The following is a 19637-nucleotide window of genomic DNA, read 5'->3' on the forward strand; positions in this document are numbered from 1 at the left end:
AGAAGAGAGACTGTACTCCCAAAGTGGAAATAGGCAGCATCAGCAGGTGGTCTCCTGGACCCACTGTAACACTGAAGTACAAACAGTACTTTGCCTCATGTGGCACAAGCAAGGAGCACTGGCAACCAGATTCCCTGAGTGGTTGGCACAGCCAGCTCTACAACTGCTGTCCTGCTCAGCTCAAGCACTGCTCGAGAGAGAGCTCACACAGGTAGGTGCCCTGTCCTTCTCTGTTTCCCTGAAACAAGTATCTCATCAACTCCCCCCACACTGGAATACAGCTTCTTATAAGGCTGTTTGACAGAAAGGAGAAATGTATTTCTGTCTGCTCCCATGATGCAGTCTTGTAGCACAAAACTGAGCTGGCAATGGAAACGAAAGACAATGCAATAAATATAAGAATAGAATTGGTTTATTAGAGCTATTTTACATAAAGAAATCAAGAACAAATTACTTGAAGAACTATTTGTGTACCATGGCAATATTCTTGCTGACTCAAAGTTACTGAAGTACAAAAAGACAACATACAAAATGATGCATGCCTCATTTGACTCTGGTTTTATTGAGACCCATGAGGAATGTGACATCCTTGGACACCCAAACAAGACAGACAGCACAGTGTGTGTATGTATATATATAGGTATATATAACATGTACTGTACACATTTTACTGGTAACACATCTGCAGTTCACTCACACATATCAATTACTTGCTCTAATTCTATGAGAATTTTTCTGGGGTGAGGGCAGATCACCGAAGCTTTCAAGCTTTGCAGGGAGCTAGGGGATAACCAGCAGGTATCCTACACTCTGGCATCTTGGGTAGAAATGGCTGTGTGCTGCATTCTCACACTGTGGGAGGGTGGTGGGCTGGATGTGGAAAAGGCTGGACAAGCCCTGAGCTCTGGGGAGAGACACAGCTCTGGGATTGTACACAGAATCGTAAAGGGGTTTGGGTTGGAAAGGACCTTAAAGATCATTTAGCTCCAGCCCCCCTGCCATGAGCAGGGACACCTTCCACTAGAACAGGTTGCTCAGGGCTCCATCCGGCCTGGTCTTGAACACTGCCAGTGATGGGGCATCCACAGCTTCCTTAGGCAGCAGTACACAACTGCTGTTAAGCACTGGGAAGTCCAAGCTCATCTGCTGGGGAGCTGCATTTTTTCATTTCAGCGTTTAGGAAGCACAGCTGTCTGCTAGCAACACAGTGGTCTAAACCAAGTGAAAATAAGATGCTTTCTTCATTAAATCTCAATTTTCTTTTCAAAAGCTGGTGCTTGGATAGTGATTGCTTTTAATTAGCAAATCAAGACACATTCTTTAATGAAAATGCTCCCAATGCATCAGGTGGAACGAACACAACTGGTCTCTGCTGGATGGTGAAGGAACATGTCGGCTGGAGCATCCCAGTCTCCACAGTGGTGGCAGAACTGAGAAGAGCAAAGCGGCACAGGCCTCCCCCCACACCTTGGCCAACACAGCTGGGCTGTGGAGCCTTGGCTGCTCCAGTGCCTGGACCCTGGGGTGCACTCAGCCCTGGCTGAGACCCCAACTGCTGTGGGGATGGCAAGGGCACCCTACATCCAGTTTGGGGTCTCCCCACCTTGCAGTGGTCTTCTGCACAACAATCAACTGGAGCTACTCTCTGGAGCCTGAATGTTTCTTATTTTCTGAGCAAGGACATCTACCCACGTTTTATATTATCACCAAAGGGGAAGAGTATGTTCTTCATCTCATAAGTTTTTCTAAACTTGAATATAAACTAAGGATTTTGGTCCTTTTATAGTGGCAGAGATTCATGGACACAGGAGAAAGGGGAGAAAACAACTGACCCAAATCCAGTTTTTAGAGATACATCCCATTGATGAGGTAATCAGACTCTTCAGATGTAATGGGTCGAGCTTTTTTGAGCTTCTGTTTCACTAAGCGCAGTCTGCAAGCAACCATAAGCAGCAGCAAAGCAGTGATTGCCAAGCCTAAGGCTAAGGGTAACACAGCACCTACAATGAGGTTAAGAGAAAGTACATTTTATTTAACACAGTGAGATGCTGGTAGAGAAAACCTGAATTTTTTCTTTAAAAATGCAGCTAGACTATCACTTAGATGATAGTAATTTGGACAACTCATACTATGAAACTAAGCTGTGTGATCGTGTTAGAGACAGCTCATAATATGTAAGTACATTATTCAATTCTTGACCACTTTATCTGTGTCTATAGCACCTGACTGAAAAACTGATGTAATTCAAAATTAATTCACAGGGTTGTTCTTACCTGTTTCTGGGACTGGGCGACCACCTCCAAGCTGATCTCTCTTTGGCATCATTATGCCATCCCCATTTTTATCATCTGTTCTTTTCCCTGAGGAACTGTTATCTGCACAAAATCAAACAAGATAAATAAATATTGCAGTTCAGTGACACAGGAAGTCTTATCCACCAGTATTAAATAATGTGAAGTGCTTAAACTTAGGGGGAAAAAACCAACAAAAGGACAGTTTAAGAACTTTGACTGTATAACTTGAATTTTTGAAATTATGTGAAACTAAAGCTAAAATTTAAATTCAATTTTACCCCAAACTGGGTAAAATCCCAAACCACAATTCATTTCAACCAAAAGCAAGGGCACTTTGACAGTGCTGTGATATATTTACTGGCAGCCTTCAGAACTGTGACAGAGATAGCAGAAACACACTATGCTAAAAGATCTGTAGAATATGAATGTGAAATGTTGTAATTGGAATTACATATAGTGGTGGGTGCTAAGGAAGTGTTTAAGTCAATTAGCTTGGAACGTGCACTCTGTGTAAGTCCCACCCACCACCACCAGCTCTAAAGAGCTGCAGAAGGTGTCCCTGGCAGTGGCAGCAGCAAATGCACACGACTGCTAATTAAAGCTTAAATTTTATCATTGGTACTGTCATGAAAGTCCATGTTAATGTCCCCACTCCAAGGCAGAATACAGCCACCCAGTCTACAGCTTTACTGCCCTGCCATTTTGGCTGGGGTTGCACAAACACCCACAGGGAATGCTGCAGAAACAAGCCACTGTCCTCTCCTCATTGGGGCCCCTGATGTTGTCCTGGTATGTAGATTGGGGTTGAAAAAACCCTAAGAGTAAATGTAATGCCCTTAAAATACCTGTATGATATCAAAGATGAGCAAGACCACCTGAATGTAACTGACACCAAAACCAGCAGCTGTTTTCTCCTTCTGTTTTTCCTGAATTAAACTAAATGAATATTTGTCTTTATTTTGGAAATACCCAAAAGACATCAACTCTTTTGAAGAGCTTGAATCTAAATGCCTGTTTTAGAAATTTGTTTCCCTGCCATTTAAGTAAAGGGAATATTTAAGTCAACTGCTTGTAAAGAAATTTGGCAAATATGGAGAGAAGTTTAGTGGGAAATTTTTGGAAGGGTAGAAAGAATAGAATGCTTTCAGTAAAGCTTGTAGGGTTTTGCTAGGACTTGTGGCTGTTCTTACATGACTGGAGAGACTATCAGAGTCAATGCTGCTCAATATCTTATCTGTTATCTTTAGAACACAAAGAGTAATTTCCCCAAAGAAGTTTAGGAGCCTGGCATAAAGCATTTTACATGGGTTTAATTTGGTTTTCACTTTCTCTTGATTTTCTAGTCCATTCCGAGGAAATTGCCATTTACAGCCCTTTCCAATTACCCTAAATTACAGATCTAGGTTACAGCTACTGCTCTGAGTGCCTCCGCAGTAAAAACATGACAAAGGCTTGGGCAGTCAGTCAAATGTTGTAATCCCAGCCCAGAAAAGCACTGCACGGGCAGCCTGGGAGAGGCAGAGACCCTGTGCCAGGGGAATGCAAAGCTGTTATGGTGATTTATACACTTGGGCTGGCTGTGCTCGAGAGTGCAAATCATCAGGCTGCTCGTGAATTAAACCTGGCTACATGATCCTGTTTGCTACTTGCCACTGCTGCTTAGAAACCAGCCCTGCTCACTCCAGAGTGCTGTGCTGCTACTCAATGTTCTCTATATTCACTTGCAAGTTCAGGAGTGCCAGAATATGCAGCTGGGCTTAAGAATTTCCCTGGAGAAGGACACTGGGGCTACTTGGAGGCAGCCATGCAGAAATGCTGTGCTGGCCTTTGCAGGAGATGCAGTCTGGGTAACTTTACTACCATGGAGACACGTCTGCAGAGAGAGAAAGGACTCTCTTATTGACATCAAATGCCTCTTCCTGCATCCACTCCTGACTTTGAAAGAAAATGTCTGGCCTTTCAGCTTGGGCAAAAGTAGACCATGAGTCTGTTGCAGAAGACTCAGTGCCCCGAGTGTTTGAGGGGGATATCTCAAAGCCAGACTTGGTGTTCCCCTGGACTTGCCCTGCTGTAGAGGAATCCCATTGAAATAGCGGGAGTGCAGAACAAGATTTACCCATTGAAAACAATCAATGATTTTCGGGTTCTGTTTTGGTTGGTTGTGTTTTTTTCTCTTTACTGTGAATACGTCCTGTTAGGTCAGGCAGTTGTTTTAAACAGTCCTTAACTTGGACTTGCATATTTTCATACTTCAATGTAAATCCTTAAAAAGTTTGTATCAAGTCAGAGTGCAGCATGAAGGGCCATGTAAGGAAGGTTAAAGAAATTTGGAAAAGGGAAACTATTAAGAGAAAATGGATTCTGGAAAAAAGTTCTCCTAGTATCACCCTCATAGGTAGAAAGCTCATGTATCTGCTGCCAGGAACTCACAATCCAAAACATTACAATTTTGCCCAGCTCCTTTGGAGAAAGGAGGAAAGATATATTTGGTCATACTTGACAAGGAAGTCCCTTTATTAGACATCTTTATTGAATTCTCAGAGATGAAGGCAGTTTATGGAGAGGTAAGTAGCAGAACAGATGTGTCTTTACCAGTACTTTAGCCACCACTCATAAAAAAACAAATGTAAAAAAGAAAACAAATGAACTCCCCAGTCCTACAGTATCTTAGGAAAAACTACTCTTCTTTGAAAATCAACTGAAAGCTCCTGTATCAAGCATCAAGTCTAGCAGCCAGCTGGAATGTGCCACATGCTGTCTCCAGTAGGTAAAACCACTTACTCTGCCTTGCAGTAACTGGATTTAAGAGCATTATGTTTTCCTTCCTGGATTGTTTTTCTGTGATGATCTGAAACTGTCAGCTGAGAATTAGGAAAAATGTGGCCCTGAATGGAGCACTTGCAAGTGAAAAGCTGGAACCTGTGCTGCCACTGTAAAGGCACATATCCCTTAATATGTATCTTAAGTAGACAGCTTTTCACCATAGTGACATTAAAACCACTAAAGCTTATTTTCAAAATGTATGTAAAATAGTATCTAAGAAGCCTGGATGTTTGCAATGTCAGATCCAGGCCAACAAGAACATTATTGCCTTGGTCCAACAAAGACCTTTACAGTGATTCAGAGGCAGAAGTTCTACCTTGGCACCAGCAGCAGGAGACAATCTCTCCCAGAACAGTATTTCTGCCAGTGGAATTGCTGAACTTTTGAGGCTGCTGGTATGATTTCTGCTCAGCATTGCTTACCTCTCCTCAAAAATGCATCTAGCATTATTATTGCCCTCCTGGACACGTTTCCAGATAAGCTTCATGGAGCTGCTCCAGCATTTCTCTGTCTCTCATTTTTATATCACATAATTATTAGATTTGGTCTGTAACCTCCTTGAGATGGCAGTGGTGGAGGGAAGTCTAATTAATGGATCTGGGTGGATTTTAAGGAACAGGTTAGATGCCTGTCTCTTCAACCCCATAAAGACTGTGGTGCTTCCCAGTGGGGCAGAACTTGAGCCTCTGTGGACCTTTGTGAATCATGAACATACAGCATGGGACTCCGTGAAGTTCCAGCGTCTGCAGGAGAAGACAGCAGCTCAGAGCAGGTTTTGGCAGAGCAGTTTTTGGCAGCTGCCCTTCAGACCCATGTACCTAGCATCTACCTAGCACCTCTTCACATCCCACCCCATGCACCCTAACTGGAATTGATCTGTAGGCAATTTTAAACCTCGCTGTTCATTGCTTTTTTTTGGTTAGAAGTATTTGGCTCCTGGATCAGTAAAGATCGGATCCTTCTATTCCAGGGAAATTATTAAGCACCTAAAATTAAATTTTGACTGAGCCCTGTCAAGAGAGAAATATTAAACCCACAAGAATTAAAACAGCTTGGAATCCTGCCTGTTGAAAATTAGAAGATTACAGCAGATACTGATAGTACACTAATCACTGAAACCCCATCACATTTCTTTAGTTTTCTAAGAATCTTTTTCTTTGCTTGTGTACTGCTGTGCAAAAGGCTACCTTTAGAGCAAAACTAGTGCAAGTAAGTTACTGTGCAATGGGTAAACACAGAAAATAATTATGCAAAAATGCTTCTGCATTGTACTTCATTATAATCCTTGATTATCAGCTGCTATAGGTGGTGACCTCAGTTCTGGTTTTATGCCTGGATTCACAAGCCAAATGATTTTTGAGACCTACTTAGCAGCTGACTTCCCACTGGAATGTGCAAAGTCCTATGGAAGTTTGATGTTTAGTTTGGGTGGCCCTATATCAGATGTCACTCAAGACTCTGTGAGTGAAAAGGGTTTGAAGCAGACTTCAGAATTTTAGTCAGCAGTGAGGAATTATCTAGAGGTCATCTATACTGCCAGAAAAGTGGAAAACATTTGGGACAGGAATTTGCTGTCAGCCCCTGCACATTCATTGAGTCCATCAAGTTCTTGGGAACATTGTTTTCCCTCCCTTTGCAGAGTGTTCACAGTGTTCCCTTTGCAGAGTTTTCACTCCTTCTGCACTCCACAGATTAAGTACAAGCACCTTGACGGAATGTCCAGGTGCCAACCAGGGCAGTGCCCTTTTCCAGAGTCGACAGCAGAGGGCACTGAGCACTGTTCAGTTGTACCTGGAAAATAAAGCTGGTTATAAATAGATGTGTCTTGAGGCACATGAACCAGTCTAAACCATGAAGAAATAAAAGTGGGGAGTTTGTACTGAATTTAGGCTCTGTGCACACAGTTTTGCTTTTATATAATTGCCATTTCAGATCATTTTAATTAATCAGCATGAACCTTAAAAGACACATCAATTTCATTGCAGCTTCTGGAGCTTTACCAAGGCCAAGGTTGGGGATCTGCCTGTAACATCACACAATGACTCACTATAGGCTTGCAGCCACTGTGCAGAACAATACTGAAGACCTGTACATGGACACCTGAGGTAACTTGTTACCAAAGTCTGAGACTTATACAGTGATGAAAGACTTCTCCTGCCCTGGAGATGGAGTTCAGGAAAAAAAATGCCAATAATAGTAAAGATATTAGTCCAGGAAAAAAAAAAAAAAAAAAGAGAGAGAGAGAAGTAATGCTTAATGCCAGGAGAAAACCAATTACTCTCACCCAAGCTGAACAGTACTTTATTATGTTCTCCTGAAGTACTCCCCTGCAGATTTAAAGAGCCTTAATACATCAGCCTACACAGCTGAACCTGTGGCAGAATTTTTATTTAGTTCACTGCACATTTTGATCTTTATTATTTCCCTAGCATTCCTACATTTTAACTTTCTTTTTGCAGGTTTCTTTTGTATTTATTTACATTTTTGATTTTTTTTTCTTGTATTTATTTACATTTGAAGTTTTTTTTCGCCAGGCATCAAAAGACATTTAAATTAAATTTAAGGTGCAAGACAATTCCTATCTTTAAGGAGAAGGATATATTGAAGTTGATTCAATTCTTACCTGGCACAAATCCACTGATTTGTTTCTTTGGTCCCTGAGAAAGCGATTGGTTAGACATGTCTGCATCTACTGGGAGAAGTGGCTGATTTCTGGCAGTGGCTTTCAGGGTGTTCTCTGCAGAGTTTTCCTCTATGTTTTCAGTCAGTCCTGCAGTCCTTTGCTGGGTGGTGCCAAGAGCTGCATGTGTCACTGTCTTCCGACCCAAGCTGACTGTAAACAGAAACGAAAATTTTGTACAATGTTGAAGGGACTGGAAGAGTTCTTAGGGAAGTCTGTCCAAGATGGGCCTTAAGGCAGAGTAAACAACTTCCTCAGGTTCACACAAATGATGAAATGTGAGTCACAGATACCTAACACTTGCTCACAAGAGTACACCCATTATCTCTACAGTGAAATCCAGCAACTAAAATATCATGAAAGAGTGGTTAGCCATTGTGGCCATTCACCCTCTGATGGGTTTGGTTCACTTAGGTGAGCATGGGCACATTCTGAGGGATGACTAACGAAAACAAACAGCATGATGGTGAATCAACTGGTTCCCTTGCGTGTCCACAGTGTTTCAGACTCTTGCAAGGTGTCAAACAGCACTGTGAAGGGTACCTCTGAGATACCCTTTGAGACAGAGACCATGGTTCCTGTTTCCAGAATCATCATGCAAGGGCAAAACCTGTATTTTAACTGCTGAACACAAAATCTGTCCCTTAGGGACCCTTGACAATTTTAATATGCTTTGAAGAAAACTTCTGAGCACCTGAATATGGTGAGGATATTAAACCTTCCCATTTGCTAATTCCAGTGAAAGGCTGGGAGCAAACTGCTTGCTCACAGGGAGACAGGCCACAGAAGCAGCATCATCTCCCTTTGGTGATTGAGGCTGTGATTACTTTCACAGTCTTCTGTGCCACCGTGGCCCAGCACACTTACGATTCTGGCAGAAAGTCTCGTCTGATCCATCAGGACACTGTCTTACACCATCACACGCAAACGTGATGTCAATGCAGCAGCCATCATCACAGATAAACTGGTAGCGAGAGCAAACCCCAACACAGGCTGTTGAGAAACAATTCCCAAATTACCAAAAGAGAAATCCAAGTGGTAAATACTGAGTCAGTGCCTGAAATCTGCAGCACAGAGGAAAAAGAAAAACCACATTATGCCAAGAAGCACCATGAACAAGAAAGTCCAGACTCAGCTGTGTGACATCATAGTGACACAGAAGCAAATACAGGCAATAGCTGCTCCTGGCACCTTCCTCTCTAGCCTGGCAATGTCTTTATTACAGGAATACTCAACCTGGAGGTTGTTGCACCTTACACCTTGTGCAGCACCCTTACAGTGCTTTGAATTCTGCTGGCCTAAGCTGAAAGGGGATCTTCCTAGGCTTAGAAGATGCAGGACAGTCCGGAAAATAAATAAATGAAATCTCTGTGGCTGTAATTGCATCCCTCCAACACGTAACTTCTCTTACACATCCATTCAACACCAGTATGTTGTTTTACATGCACACATTTGGACTATATGGATCTTTTATGTTATATTTTCTGCAACCTCATTAAAATACTTAAAGAATGCTCATCATTTATTGACATCAGCAAACTAGTGACTTCAATACAGCACAGACCAGAATAGGACTAGGTCACATTCTCACAAATTACTTTCACCAGAAAGAATTGACTGCTGCCTGCTGTAACATTTAGATTCCCGTGGAAATGGAGAGTATTCCTGGATGTTCCATTTTGCATACTCAAAGCTTTCCCATTCTGATTCTGTATCAAGCGTTTACATCTGTGCTTTTGTCTTTCCAACAGCAGTGCAGTTCATCACTTTGTAAAGCACTATCCAGTTCAGTGCTTGATTAGTGTTGTAAGAGCAAATCAATTTGCATAAGGGAGTCACAGCCTTTGGTTGTTATCCTGCTGTTTACCAAACGCTGCACCAAGCTAAGGGAAGGATGCCAGGAGTGCAGACAACTGTTTAAAATCCCTAAAATCTGAAAATGCATCTCCTGAACTTCAGTACTAATAGCAGCAATGATCTTGCATGTATTAAGGCATCAGGAACTGGTTTAGCTATAGCAGTAGCACTTGAATTGCTAACATAGCTGGAGAATTAGAAAAATAAAAAAGACAGCAAATCCCCTATGTGCTCCACACAAAAAGCACCCCAGATAGCCACAGCAGCAAATAAACAAACCAGCAAATCTCTCTGCTTTAGCTGAATTAAACATTAATGAATACAACTCTATCATCCATTACTGGAATACAGGCAGTAATTAAGCAGATTTTTTTTGTAATAACAGCTTATTGCCACTACCCTCTCACACAGAGATATTGTGCTGATTCAGAGCAAGATTTTCACTGGTTCTGCTGAACATGGTGATAATGCTATTTTACTTTGTGCCAGAGCAGCAGATCAGCACTAGCAACTTGTTAATTACAATGTAATTAGAAGTTATTACACTTAAGAGCAGGACTGACAGCCACTGAAATCTAACTTATTTTTTCTACCTTTTAAGCTTTTTACATGTTTTTGAAGCTCAGAGTTTAAAAATGACAGGTTAGTTCCAGTTTCAGCTTCCCCGGTAGCATAGGGCTTCGATAACAACCATCAGACAGAAAAACTTAAATGTATTAAAACAAACAAACAAACAAAAAAAAAACACGCCAACTTTCAGACTACAGATGGAGGTCAGTATTATTATTAGTCTTCCTCAAACATACTATTAAGTAATTTTAACTGGGTCTTCCCTACAGTAAAGCCCTGTCATGTTGCCCACATCATCTGACTGTTACAATGCACCTGATACCTGTGCCAACACTTCACTCTTCCAACCCTGCATGCTTATTAGTAATAGAAGGACAAATGCTCAGTGCCTGAAAGTATTATTGCTCTAACAGGCAAGTGATGCTTGCTTGCTTGTTTCCTCACTTTGAACAAGTGATTCAAAGCTTAAGGAGATGTCATTATGTAATGAACAAGGGCAAAATAAAACACTGAAAATGGAGAATAACGTTTTTACCTTTACCAAGACCCTTGCTCTGCTCTGAATACCATACCCTGGGTGTCATGGAGGCAACAGCTCCAGCCCTTTTCTCACCTGCTGCGGAATGAACCATGGGCAGAATGGTCACAGAGACGTTGTCAGAGCTCCGCTGACCTGCGGTGTCTGTCACTGTTAGCTGGAAAATGTACCCGCCCTCGTGCATGTGGGACAGCTTCAGTGTTCCTGGCTGTGGAACCTGAGTGAAGGCACACAGTAAAAAAACATATTGGTACAATGGATCCATCCACGACCTTCCAGGAATAAGGAGCTCATCATGCAGATTAAATACTTCCTGCAGTCTAGTCAGCCTATTCAAGCATGTATTTCAGCATGGCACGTTCAATCTCTTTTATTTTTGCTTCCAAAAAATCCCACAACATTCAGGTAGTGTTTTCATGATCTACTCAGTTACCTGGAGCTGTGGATCTCAGCACACAAATGGAGATCAAATGGTCACATACATTTAACTTAATTTTTAAGTAATGGGAAATGTAATTTTAGAGGATAGGCAGTAAAATATTGGCCTTTTGCTCTTTATCAAGTTAGTCTGTAGACAATATAACATGGATTCAAAGAAATAAATTTTCATGCTTGAAAGAAAACAAGAATTTTTAATAAATATGGTATTAAGAGTCCTAGACCTTCTATAGAAGAGTGTATTATAGAAGAGTGTATTGATAAACACATTTTTTCTCTCTGTGAGAATATTTCCTAACTGAAATTTCTTTCTTTTTCTATTTACATGAATGCACTCAGTTACCTGATCAGACTGTTGAGTACCTCCTGATGGAGCATATGACCCCTTAGAATTTTATTCTTTAGTGTGTTAAAGAAATTATTATTCTCTAAAAAAACATCTGCTGTTGTTCACTATGACTGCTGGGAAAGCAAATGTGGTATTTAAAGCTCATGAGCCATGGAGCCCAAGTCTCTTCCCCATGCAGAGACAGAGAAATGCCACTGACTTCTGAATACTCCACCACTCCTCCCAGTGACCTCTGTGCTTTCCTTTATATTTTCATGCTGCCCTGAAGAATGCTGGCCTGTATCTGCTTACACAGAAACTTTGGCTTGAAATAGATAAACAGCATTTTAAAAAAACCCAACCCATTACCATCCCTAAGTGTCCAGGAGGTGTGCAGCTACAGAGAGGGGGTAGCAATCAGAGAAGCAAATTGTCTAAAAAAGCAATAATCAGTCACAATAGGAAAAAAAAAAAAAAAAAAAAAAAAAAAAAAAGGCTTCCTTCTACAATATGATAAGATCTCTTTATAGCAGTCCTTCCCCCTCCTATGCCTTCTATTTATTCTTTGCTACCTAAGAGCAATGTACCAGCTGCCTTTTATCTTATTTAAACACACTCCCATTCTCCCTTGTAGCTATGGATTCATACATTATTCTCAAAGAATAAATGACATGAAATCCAGTAACTTCAGGGCAGAAACCAAAGCGCTAAAGACATCAACTGAAGAATGCAAGAAAAAAAAAATCACAGTTATTAATTCAACTCTAAAATTGAAATTATCATGGCTAATCACCAGGGTACATATCTGTAGGAGAAATCCCTACTCATTTGAACACAATGGAAAAGTATTTATTTAAGCATAAATGTGTGTCAAATTCATCTTCTGTTAACAAATACAAAGAAGCCACCAAGGTTAATGTGAATTTACAAGTTTGAAAGGATATAAGACTTGTCTATATTTTATAAGGTGACTTTAAGTAATATTAAAAATATAAACTTTAAATGTTTTTATTAAATTCTAATTTTTGTTTTACTGTATGTTACTAAATCACAGACTAATTTAAAAGGTATTTAATTGCTCTGTAAGGAAAATAATGCTGCAAGAGGTCAGATTAACAAGTCTTTGATAACAAAGTGTTCCTTTTTATCTGGATGATATTTAGCAACTATTCTTAAAGATTCATTTTGGTTCACACTCTCTCACCTCTGCATATCCTTCTACATCTAGGTGGAGTTCCCAGTGTGCCCTGGATGCTGTGGGCTGTGAACAGACTATGAGTAGAGTCTGTGGATCTGAAACATTTTTTCTTTCTTTTTCTGCTGATCCTAGAGCATTCACAAAAAAGACTAAAATGAAGAATCCCTTTCTTCATGGGTAATTTGAATTTGAAACCAAAGTGCATAAGAAAACATATGGATAAAATCTCTCATAAGGTCTTCATCATGTTTCTTTGTACCTTCTCCATAAGCACTGACCGGAGACTGTTGGTGAAAATTCCTTGTTATTTTTAGTAACTCAGTTACTGAGGGGTCTCTAACTGGGGTGACAGAAGCTGAAAACCAAGTGCAGTGAGTAGAAATAAAGCAGAGCTCAAATACAGTTGTTTGCTGCTGGCTGTCCCACGCCATCCAGGATAGAGATTAACTGTGTAAGCCACTAGAAATAATCACTGGAACTACCCTGGGACACAGTGTAGTCTCCTTCACTGGAGGTCTTCAAGATGGGATTGGACAGATAAAATAATCTCATTGAGGCTTCTTGTCCCACAAACGGTTGGACCAGATGATCTTTTAAGTTCCTTTCCAACCTAGGCTGATCTACATTTCTGTGGAAAAAAATGGTAAAGCTGTGCAGGCATCCTAATTTTGGTGCCTGGTAGACAGATATGAATATATTTAATATTTTTAGCTGTACATTTAAAACTTGAACACAACAATCTGGAAGTAACAGGGCACAAGGGGGGCTGCCCATGTACCTGCATTTCAACTGATGAGTCGCCCTGCAGCAGTGCCCACTCATAGTGCACAATTCCGTGGTCATCGGAGCTTTCTCGGCCATCCAAGAGCACCCAGTCCACAGGTGACTGCAGCACAAGGTCTTGGCCCGCCTTACACTGTGGAGGCTCATCGTATTCTTCTTCTTCAATAAAAAGGGGAGAAGATCAATTATTTATGAGGGGAGGTTGAGTGATTATTTATAAAAAACACTATTTTTTTCTTGGTTAACATCTTGTTTCACCTCTGTGCAACTTCCTGAAAGAGGAACATGTTCATTAGCGCACACTTTGTTAGGCAAAGGAGTACCTGCTTCAATTTTAGTTAATTGTCCTATGATGGCTTCAGTAATTAACAGTAGAGGCACACGACATAGAAAACCTCTCTAGGTACCTGGGTGTTTCAGCAATACAACAAACAAGATTATTAGCATCAGTGTACTTTTTAAATCTGAACTAAGGAAAATAGGTTTAAATATGACTTACATACAGACGGCGGTTACAGAACCTCTTCTATACCTTTCATATTACTCTGCATAATTGGATAGGCTTCTAGTCCCAATTTATAATACATCATTATAGGAATGAAAGACTTATTTAGCATAAGGTGGCACATGATGAAGCAGTGCATGTGATTAAAAATCATCAGAGACTACCAATTTTAAGTGCCTCATTTAAGACTTTGAAAGCTTGATTTTCAGAATATTTCAGATTTATAGCATTTTGCTATATTCAAAGTACAATCCTTATTGATTAAAATTGTGAGTGCTAATCAGATCACAAGCTTTTGGGTTAGACTAACAAAAGTCAAGTTCTGTAAGGTGACGCAGCCTGTCAGAAGTGGTTTAAGTCATTTGTTCTGCAACCTTCAGGCAGGGAAGAGAGGGATAAAAAATCTGGTTCTACAAGTTAGTATTTGACAACTCTGGCCACAAGATTGTATCTTTCTACACTTCCCCACTCAAGTTTCATTCTTTTTCTGGGCACCCTGAAGTGCCAGAGTGCTCTCTGCTCTTCAACCTCTGCAAATGATACCCTGTAAAGGATATTGGTATCACGCTCCGAAGAGCAATTACTGAAATCAAGGTTGTGACTGTACTCTGTATGGGCAGGGCTGCACAAGGAGGGGAACAGTGAGGGGAATCTTCCTTGCATGTACTCTTCAACAGTATCACAAATGTGCTTGAAGCCCTGGAGCTCATGGGAGCAGTGGGACAGCTGTTTATCTCTGACTGAACAGCAAAATTCTTATTTTGTGTCTTTTTCAGTAATGGGTCAGGCATAGAAAATCCCAAGGCAAATGCCTGAAGTTAGGAACACATACAAATAACTAAGCCCAGGTCTAATAATAGAAAGTATGAAACGGTTCTCATTCATCTGATGACAAAAGAAGCTTTGCCTAATTCGTATACACTCGCGCTTCAAAACAAACTTCGTTTAAAAAAGCAACATTCAAGTGCAAAAAACCCCCCAAACTCATTGCTAATAAACTCCCAAAACTAACTTTCATTTGATAAAAATGAGTTACTTGCAGTCTTCACACAATTACTTACTTTACAAATAACTGTCAAAAAGAGACTGACCTGAGTCTCAAAGAGCACAGCCCAGTCTTCTGCTTCTACCCTGGAAATGGGTTTCATGTCACCTGTCTGGTTTAAATGACTTCATCAATGCCCTGCAGGGGCAGAGACAAGCCCCACTTCCCCTAAGGAATAAGGATACTCTCTTCCTGGACTAACTTTATACTCCAGCAGCAAGAGTTGCAAAGGAAGGACCACTTCACATTGAGTCAGGCGCAGAAATTCATGCCAGCCCTCTGTTAAAGGTGAGTAAGGGACCACACAGACCTCTGGTCCCAAAGGATGGAGGCACCACCCTTTGCTTGTAACCCACTAGATCATCTTCAGAAAGGTAAATCTATGGCGAAAAGGAAAATTTGGCCTGACAGAGACATATTATTGCATGGGAGGAAACAGCCTATTGAGCTGAAGATTCTTTTTCCACAGCAAAGTTTAAAGCAATGGAATACATGATCCTTAGAGAGTGAAACCCCTCCAAATCTGGGGAATAAGAACTCAGCATAAAAAACCAAGGAGGTAAACTCATTGGAGGCATACTCGAAGGAGCCACTTGCAACCACCGCTTGTAGGATTAAAGCACTACCGGCCACAAGTCAGCAGAAAAATCATCTCTTAACTTCTGTTTTCAACTTGCATTTAAGCTGAATGTAAATAAGCAATATGGAACTGAAACACCATGTCAACAGTCTGAGATGCTGCAGCTGGCTGCTTTCCAGAAAAAGGGATGAAGCACTTTTTTCTTTGGGAGTGAACACAACAGGCTTTTTTTTTTTTTTTTTTTTTTTTTTTTTTTTTTTTTTTATCCTGAGTTTTATTTATTCTGCTCCCTCCATCCTTTATACAGACTTCTCCGGTCAATAATGAAGCTTTCACCTAGATTTCTGAACGAAGGCTTTGTTATAAAAGGCTATTTCACTGCCAACCCCTGAATGTGTTTGGTATTGGTTTACCTGGATGTTGAATTCTCCCATTGCTCACCACTAGTGATCTTAGAGATCACTGTATCCCAATGCACAGAAATATTTTGGAATTATGAGGGCACCACATCTGTGGGTAAATGTTGGTTTGGTATTATTAGAAAGAAAAGAGTGGAAGACTCAAGAACAAAGTACTCAGAAATAAAATATAATAAAATAAAAAAAAATAAAAATAAAATAAAATAAAATAAAATAAAATAAAAAAGTGTGATAAAATGTGATCCCCTCATGGAAAAAAACCTTGAAATGAAAATTTCTTTCCTGTATTTCCTAAACTCATTCAAGACAGAAGCGAAAAGAGATGTGCCTTCATCATCCTGCTGTGCAGATTGTTTTCTCAATGCAATTCAAGAATGCACTGGTAACAAAACATCAGAGCAATATAATTCAATCTTAATTTTCTCTCTCCTGGTCTGCGTCACATCTGACAGATGTTTGAATAAAAGTTCATTCTCCTTTGTGGCTTTGCTTCAGCTCCAGTGTAATTGCATTAAGAAATCATAATCCCCTGTTTCCAATACCACTATCACCCACAAGGCAGATTTTTAAATAAAACCAACAGGACACTGAGCAATTTACAGACTAGAAACTGAAATTGCCTTGCAAATCTAGTGCAAGTCAGAAAAGCTGCCAAAAAGGCAAAACATTTAAGAACTCCAGAATTCACGAAATTCAAGATTTCTAATAGACAGAGCATCATTTGTACAATATATTATTTATATTGCACTCTAAATTAGTTCCAGGCTTAATAGAATTAAGGCAGTTCAAAACGAAGCCTAATTCTGTGCAACTTTGATTTAATACTGTGGAATTAATACTCCTCCTGTTGAAAATGTCAAAACCATACTTTGGGTTTTTCTGGTACCTTAAGCTTGCCTCATCTCTCTTGCTGTAAGATCCTTCCTTACAGCTCTCTAATTTACCTGCCCATGCACTTTGCAAAAAATACTTAGGCATCATAATGCCTCTACAAATCAAGCCTCTGTTCTCTTGTATTTCTAGGGGGTTCCCATTGACATTCTCATGAAATATGCAGGACTGAATGGACCTCAAGCCTGAGGTGTCCCCTCCCAAGAGAGAAGCAACAGCAGGCACATCTGGGCACTGTTTGCATCCACACCAACACTTCTTCATGTTGTATGCAGTGACTAATTTACTTCAGACGAGATCTATCACTGAGTAAGATGCAGATGACATTCGTATTGTCCAAGGAGATAATGAAATTAAGTCAAAATTAAGAGAAGACTGCTTAACAACAGGAGGTGGGGAAAGGCAAATAAATCCTTTGAATCAGGTGCTAGGAAACAGACTCCAAATTTAGAAATCCAGATTTGTTTTCATCTAGAGCTGCTTGCTCTGGATTATATTGTTCTTAAATATGCTTCAGAGTTGAACAAACTGCTGCTTTTGATATGGCCTAGTTTCCAGAGGTGCTTGTGGAGAATGTCCTTGCTGCATCTGGACTACTGGTGAGGTATCCTTGTCTTCTTCAGTCTAGCTCTCGAGCTCTTAAGCATGAAAAATCTTGATTTAAGTGAGTAAGGAGCTGTCTTAGGCAATGACATTTGGACAGCAGCCTCAGGAAGGGCATGTGCTTGCTCTCAGGCTATGCACCAGGTTATGGCATAGAGGGGACCAGCACTTCACGCTTTCCAAGGTGCCCTGTGTGCACAGTTCCCAATCCGGGGAGCTGGGACTTCTCTGGCTCCCCAGGGAGTGCAGGGCCTGTGAACACGCACATCCCACTCTGGCTCCCAGCCACCAGCTGCCTGGCACAATGCCCTGCCGAGGGCTCTGCAGAGGCAGAGGGGTCGAGGGACGGCTTCCCCCAGGCCCAAACACCCCCAAAGCCCTCACAGAATGGGTCAGGGCAGGAAGAACCACAGTGGGTCATCTGGTCCGACCTCCCTGCTCAGGCAGGGTCGGCCCAGAGCACAGGGCACAGGATTGTGTCCACACGGTTTTCGAGTATCGCCAACGAGGGAGACTCCACAACCTCTCTGGACAATCTGTTCCAGTGCGTGGTGACCCACACAGTAAAGAAGTTCTTCCTCATGTCCAGCTGGAACTTCCTGTGAATCTGTTTCTGCCCGTTGTCTCTTGTCCTATTGCTGGGCACCACCAAAAGAGCCTGGAAGCATCCCCTTGGAGCCCCCGTCCCCTTAAGGCGTTTATCCACGTTGGTAAGGTTCCCAGGGGCACGGCCTCTCCCGGCCGAGGGAGCCCCGCCGAACGGCACGGTGCAGCCCGGCTCTCCTCGCCCCGTCCTCCCACGGCGACGCCCCAGGGCCCGGGAGCGGGTTCCCGGCTCCGGGGCAGCCGCACGGACGCGCCCGATCCCCGCCATCGGCGGCTCCGCGGCCTCGCCGCCCCCGCGCCGCCATCTCCCGCCGCCCTTCCCGCGCCGCAAGCCGCTTACCCGTGGGCGGCGGGGCGATGCCGGCGGTCCGGCGGCTGTAGGAGCTGTAGCCGCGGTGCGGAGCGAAGAGGCAGACGGGGCGGCCGCGGTGCGTGCAGTTGAAGAGGTAGCAAGCCGGCTCGGCCGCCGTGCCCCGCGGGCGGGCGGGCCCCTGCACCACGGCCAGCGTGCAGCGCGGCTCGGCGCAGCAGGCGTCCAGGCACTGCCGCCAGCCCGACGCGGCGCCGGGCGCCCGCAGGAAGGTGGCGCCGGCCGCGATGGAGTCCTTGGTGCGGATGATGGAGTCGGGCCTGGCGGAGAAGCCGCCGCTCCCGCCGCACCGCTCCCCGCCGCCCCCTCCGCCGCCCGCCGTCGCCGGCGGCCCCGGCTCCTCCTGCTGCAGCTGCCGGCGGAACTCCTCCAGCAGCGTCTCCACGCCCGAGATCTGCGAGCGCAGGTCGGCCAGCGGCGCCGCGCAGCGCCCGCCCGGCAGCACGGCCCGCCCGCCCAGCGCCGCCAGCAGCAGCAGCACCAGCGCCGCCATGGCCCCGGGCGGCGGCGGCGGCGGCAGCGGCTCCCCCGGGGCTCCCGCAGCGAGCGCGGCGCGGGGAGGCGCCGGCCCCGCCCGGCTGCACCAGGCGGAGCGGCCGCGCTCAGCACCCGGCGCCGCGAACAGCTCCGGCGGGCCCCGCCCCGCCACCGCCCCCAGAGGGACATTCCTTCGGGGGCCGCGCTGAGGGGAGGAGTGAGGACGCGCTTCAAACTGAAGGAGGGGAATTTGAAGACGAATGTTAGAAAGAAATTCTTTGCTGTGAGGGTGATGAGACACTGAAACAGGCTGCCCAGAGAAGCTGTGGATGCCTCATCCCCGAAAGTGTTCAAGGCCGGATTGGATAAGGCCTTGCGCAATCTAGTCCAGCTGAAGGCGTCCCAGCCCATAGCGGGGGATTGGAATTGGGATTAGATGACCTTTAAGGTCCCTTCCATTCTGTGGAAACCCTTAACATTCTGTCATTTGACGATTCTGTGGTTCCATACGGGGAGATGACACCTGCAAATAATCGGGGTTGGGTGGCGGTCACTGAAACTGTGTGGGGTTCTGTGAATCTGAGGAAACAAACAAAGAAAGAAACAACAACAAAAAAAGTGAAATACTCCAT

At 43.2% G+C, this 19637-nt stretch overlaps 1 protein-coding gene across 1 annotated transcript; it reads right to left on the reverse strand.

Moving 5' to 3' along the window:
* Positions 1-402: 402 nt before the first annotated feature.
* On the reverse strand, positions 403-19021 carry LRP11 (LDL receptor related protein 11). Its single transcript, XM_066315466.1, has 7 exons — positions 18499-19021; positions 13505-13668; positions 10838-10979; positions 8665-8790; positions 7741-7950; positions 2274-2375; positions 403-2000 (listed from the first exon to the last, which is right to left on the reverse strand). The coding sequence occupies exons 1-7, from the start codon at positions 19019-19021 to the stop codon at positions 1846-1848; spliced, it is 1422 nt and encodes a 473-aa protein (XP_066171563.1). The 3' UTR covers positions 403-1845.
* Between the last annotated feature and the right edge of the window lie 616 nt (positions 19022-19637).

The sequence above is a fragment of the Sylvia atricapilla genome, chromosome 3 (genome assembly GCF_009819655.1).
Source record: "Sylvia atricapilla isolate bSylAtr1 chromosome 3, bSylAtr1.pri, whole genome shotgun sequence".
Classification (NCBI taxonomy): Eukaryota; Metazoa; Chordata; class Aves; order Passeriformes; family Sylviidae; genus Sylvia; species Sylvia atricapilla.

What these genes read in the sequence shown, in the direction of transcription:
- LRP11 (XM_066315466.1), bottom strand. Translation starts at nt 19,021, where the DNA reads ATGGCGGCGCTGGTGCTGCTGCTGCTGGCGGCGCTGGGCGGGCGGGCC. An exon ending in AATCAGTGGATTTGTGCCAG is followed by an intron (nt 2,376 to 7,740) that starts GTAAGAATTGAA and finishes GATTTTGTGCAG; the next exon opens with ATAACAGTTCCTCAGGGAAA. An exon ending in TCGCCCAGTCCCAGAAACAG is followed by an intron (nt 2,001 to 2,273) that starts GTAAGAACAACC and finishes ACCTCATTGTAG; the next exon opens with GTGCTGTGTTACCCTTAGCC.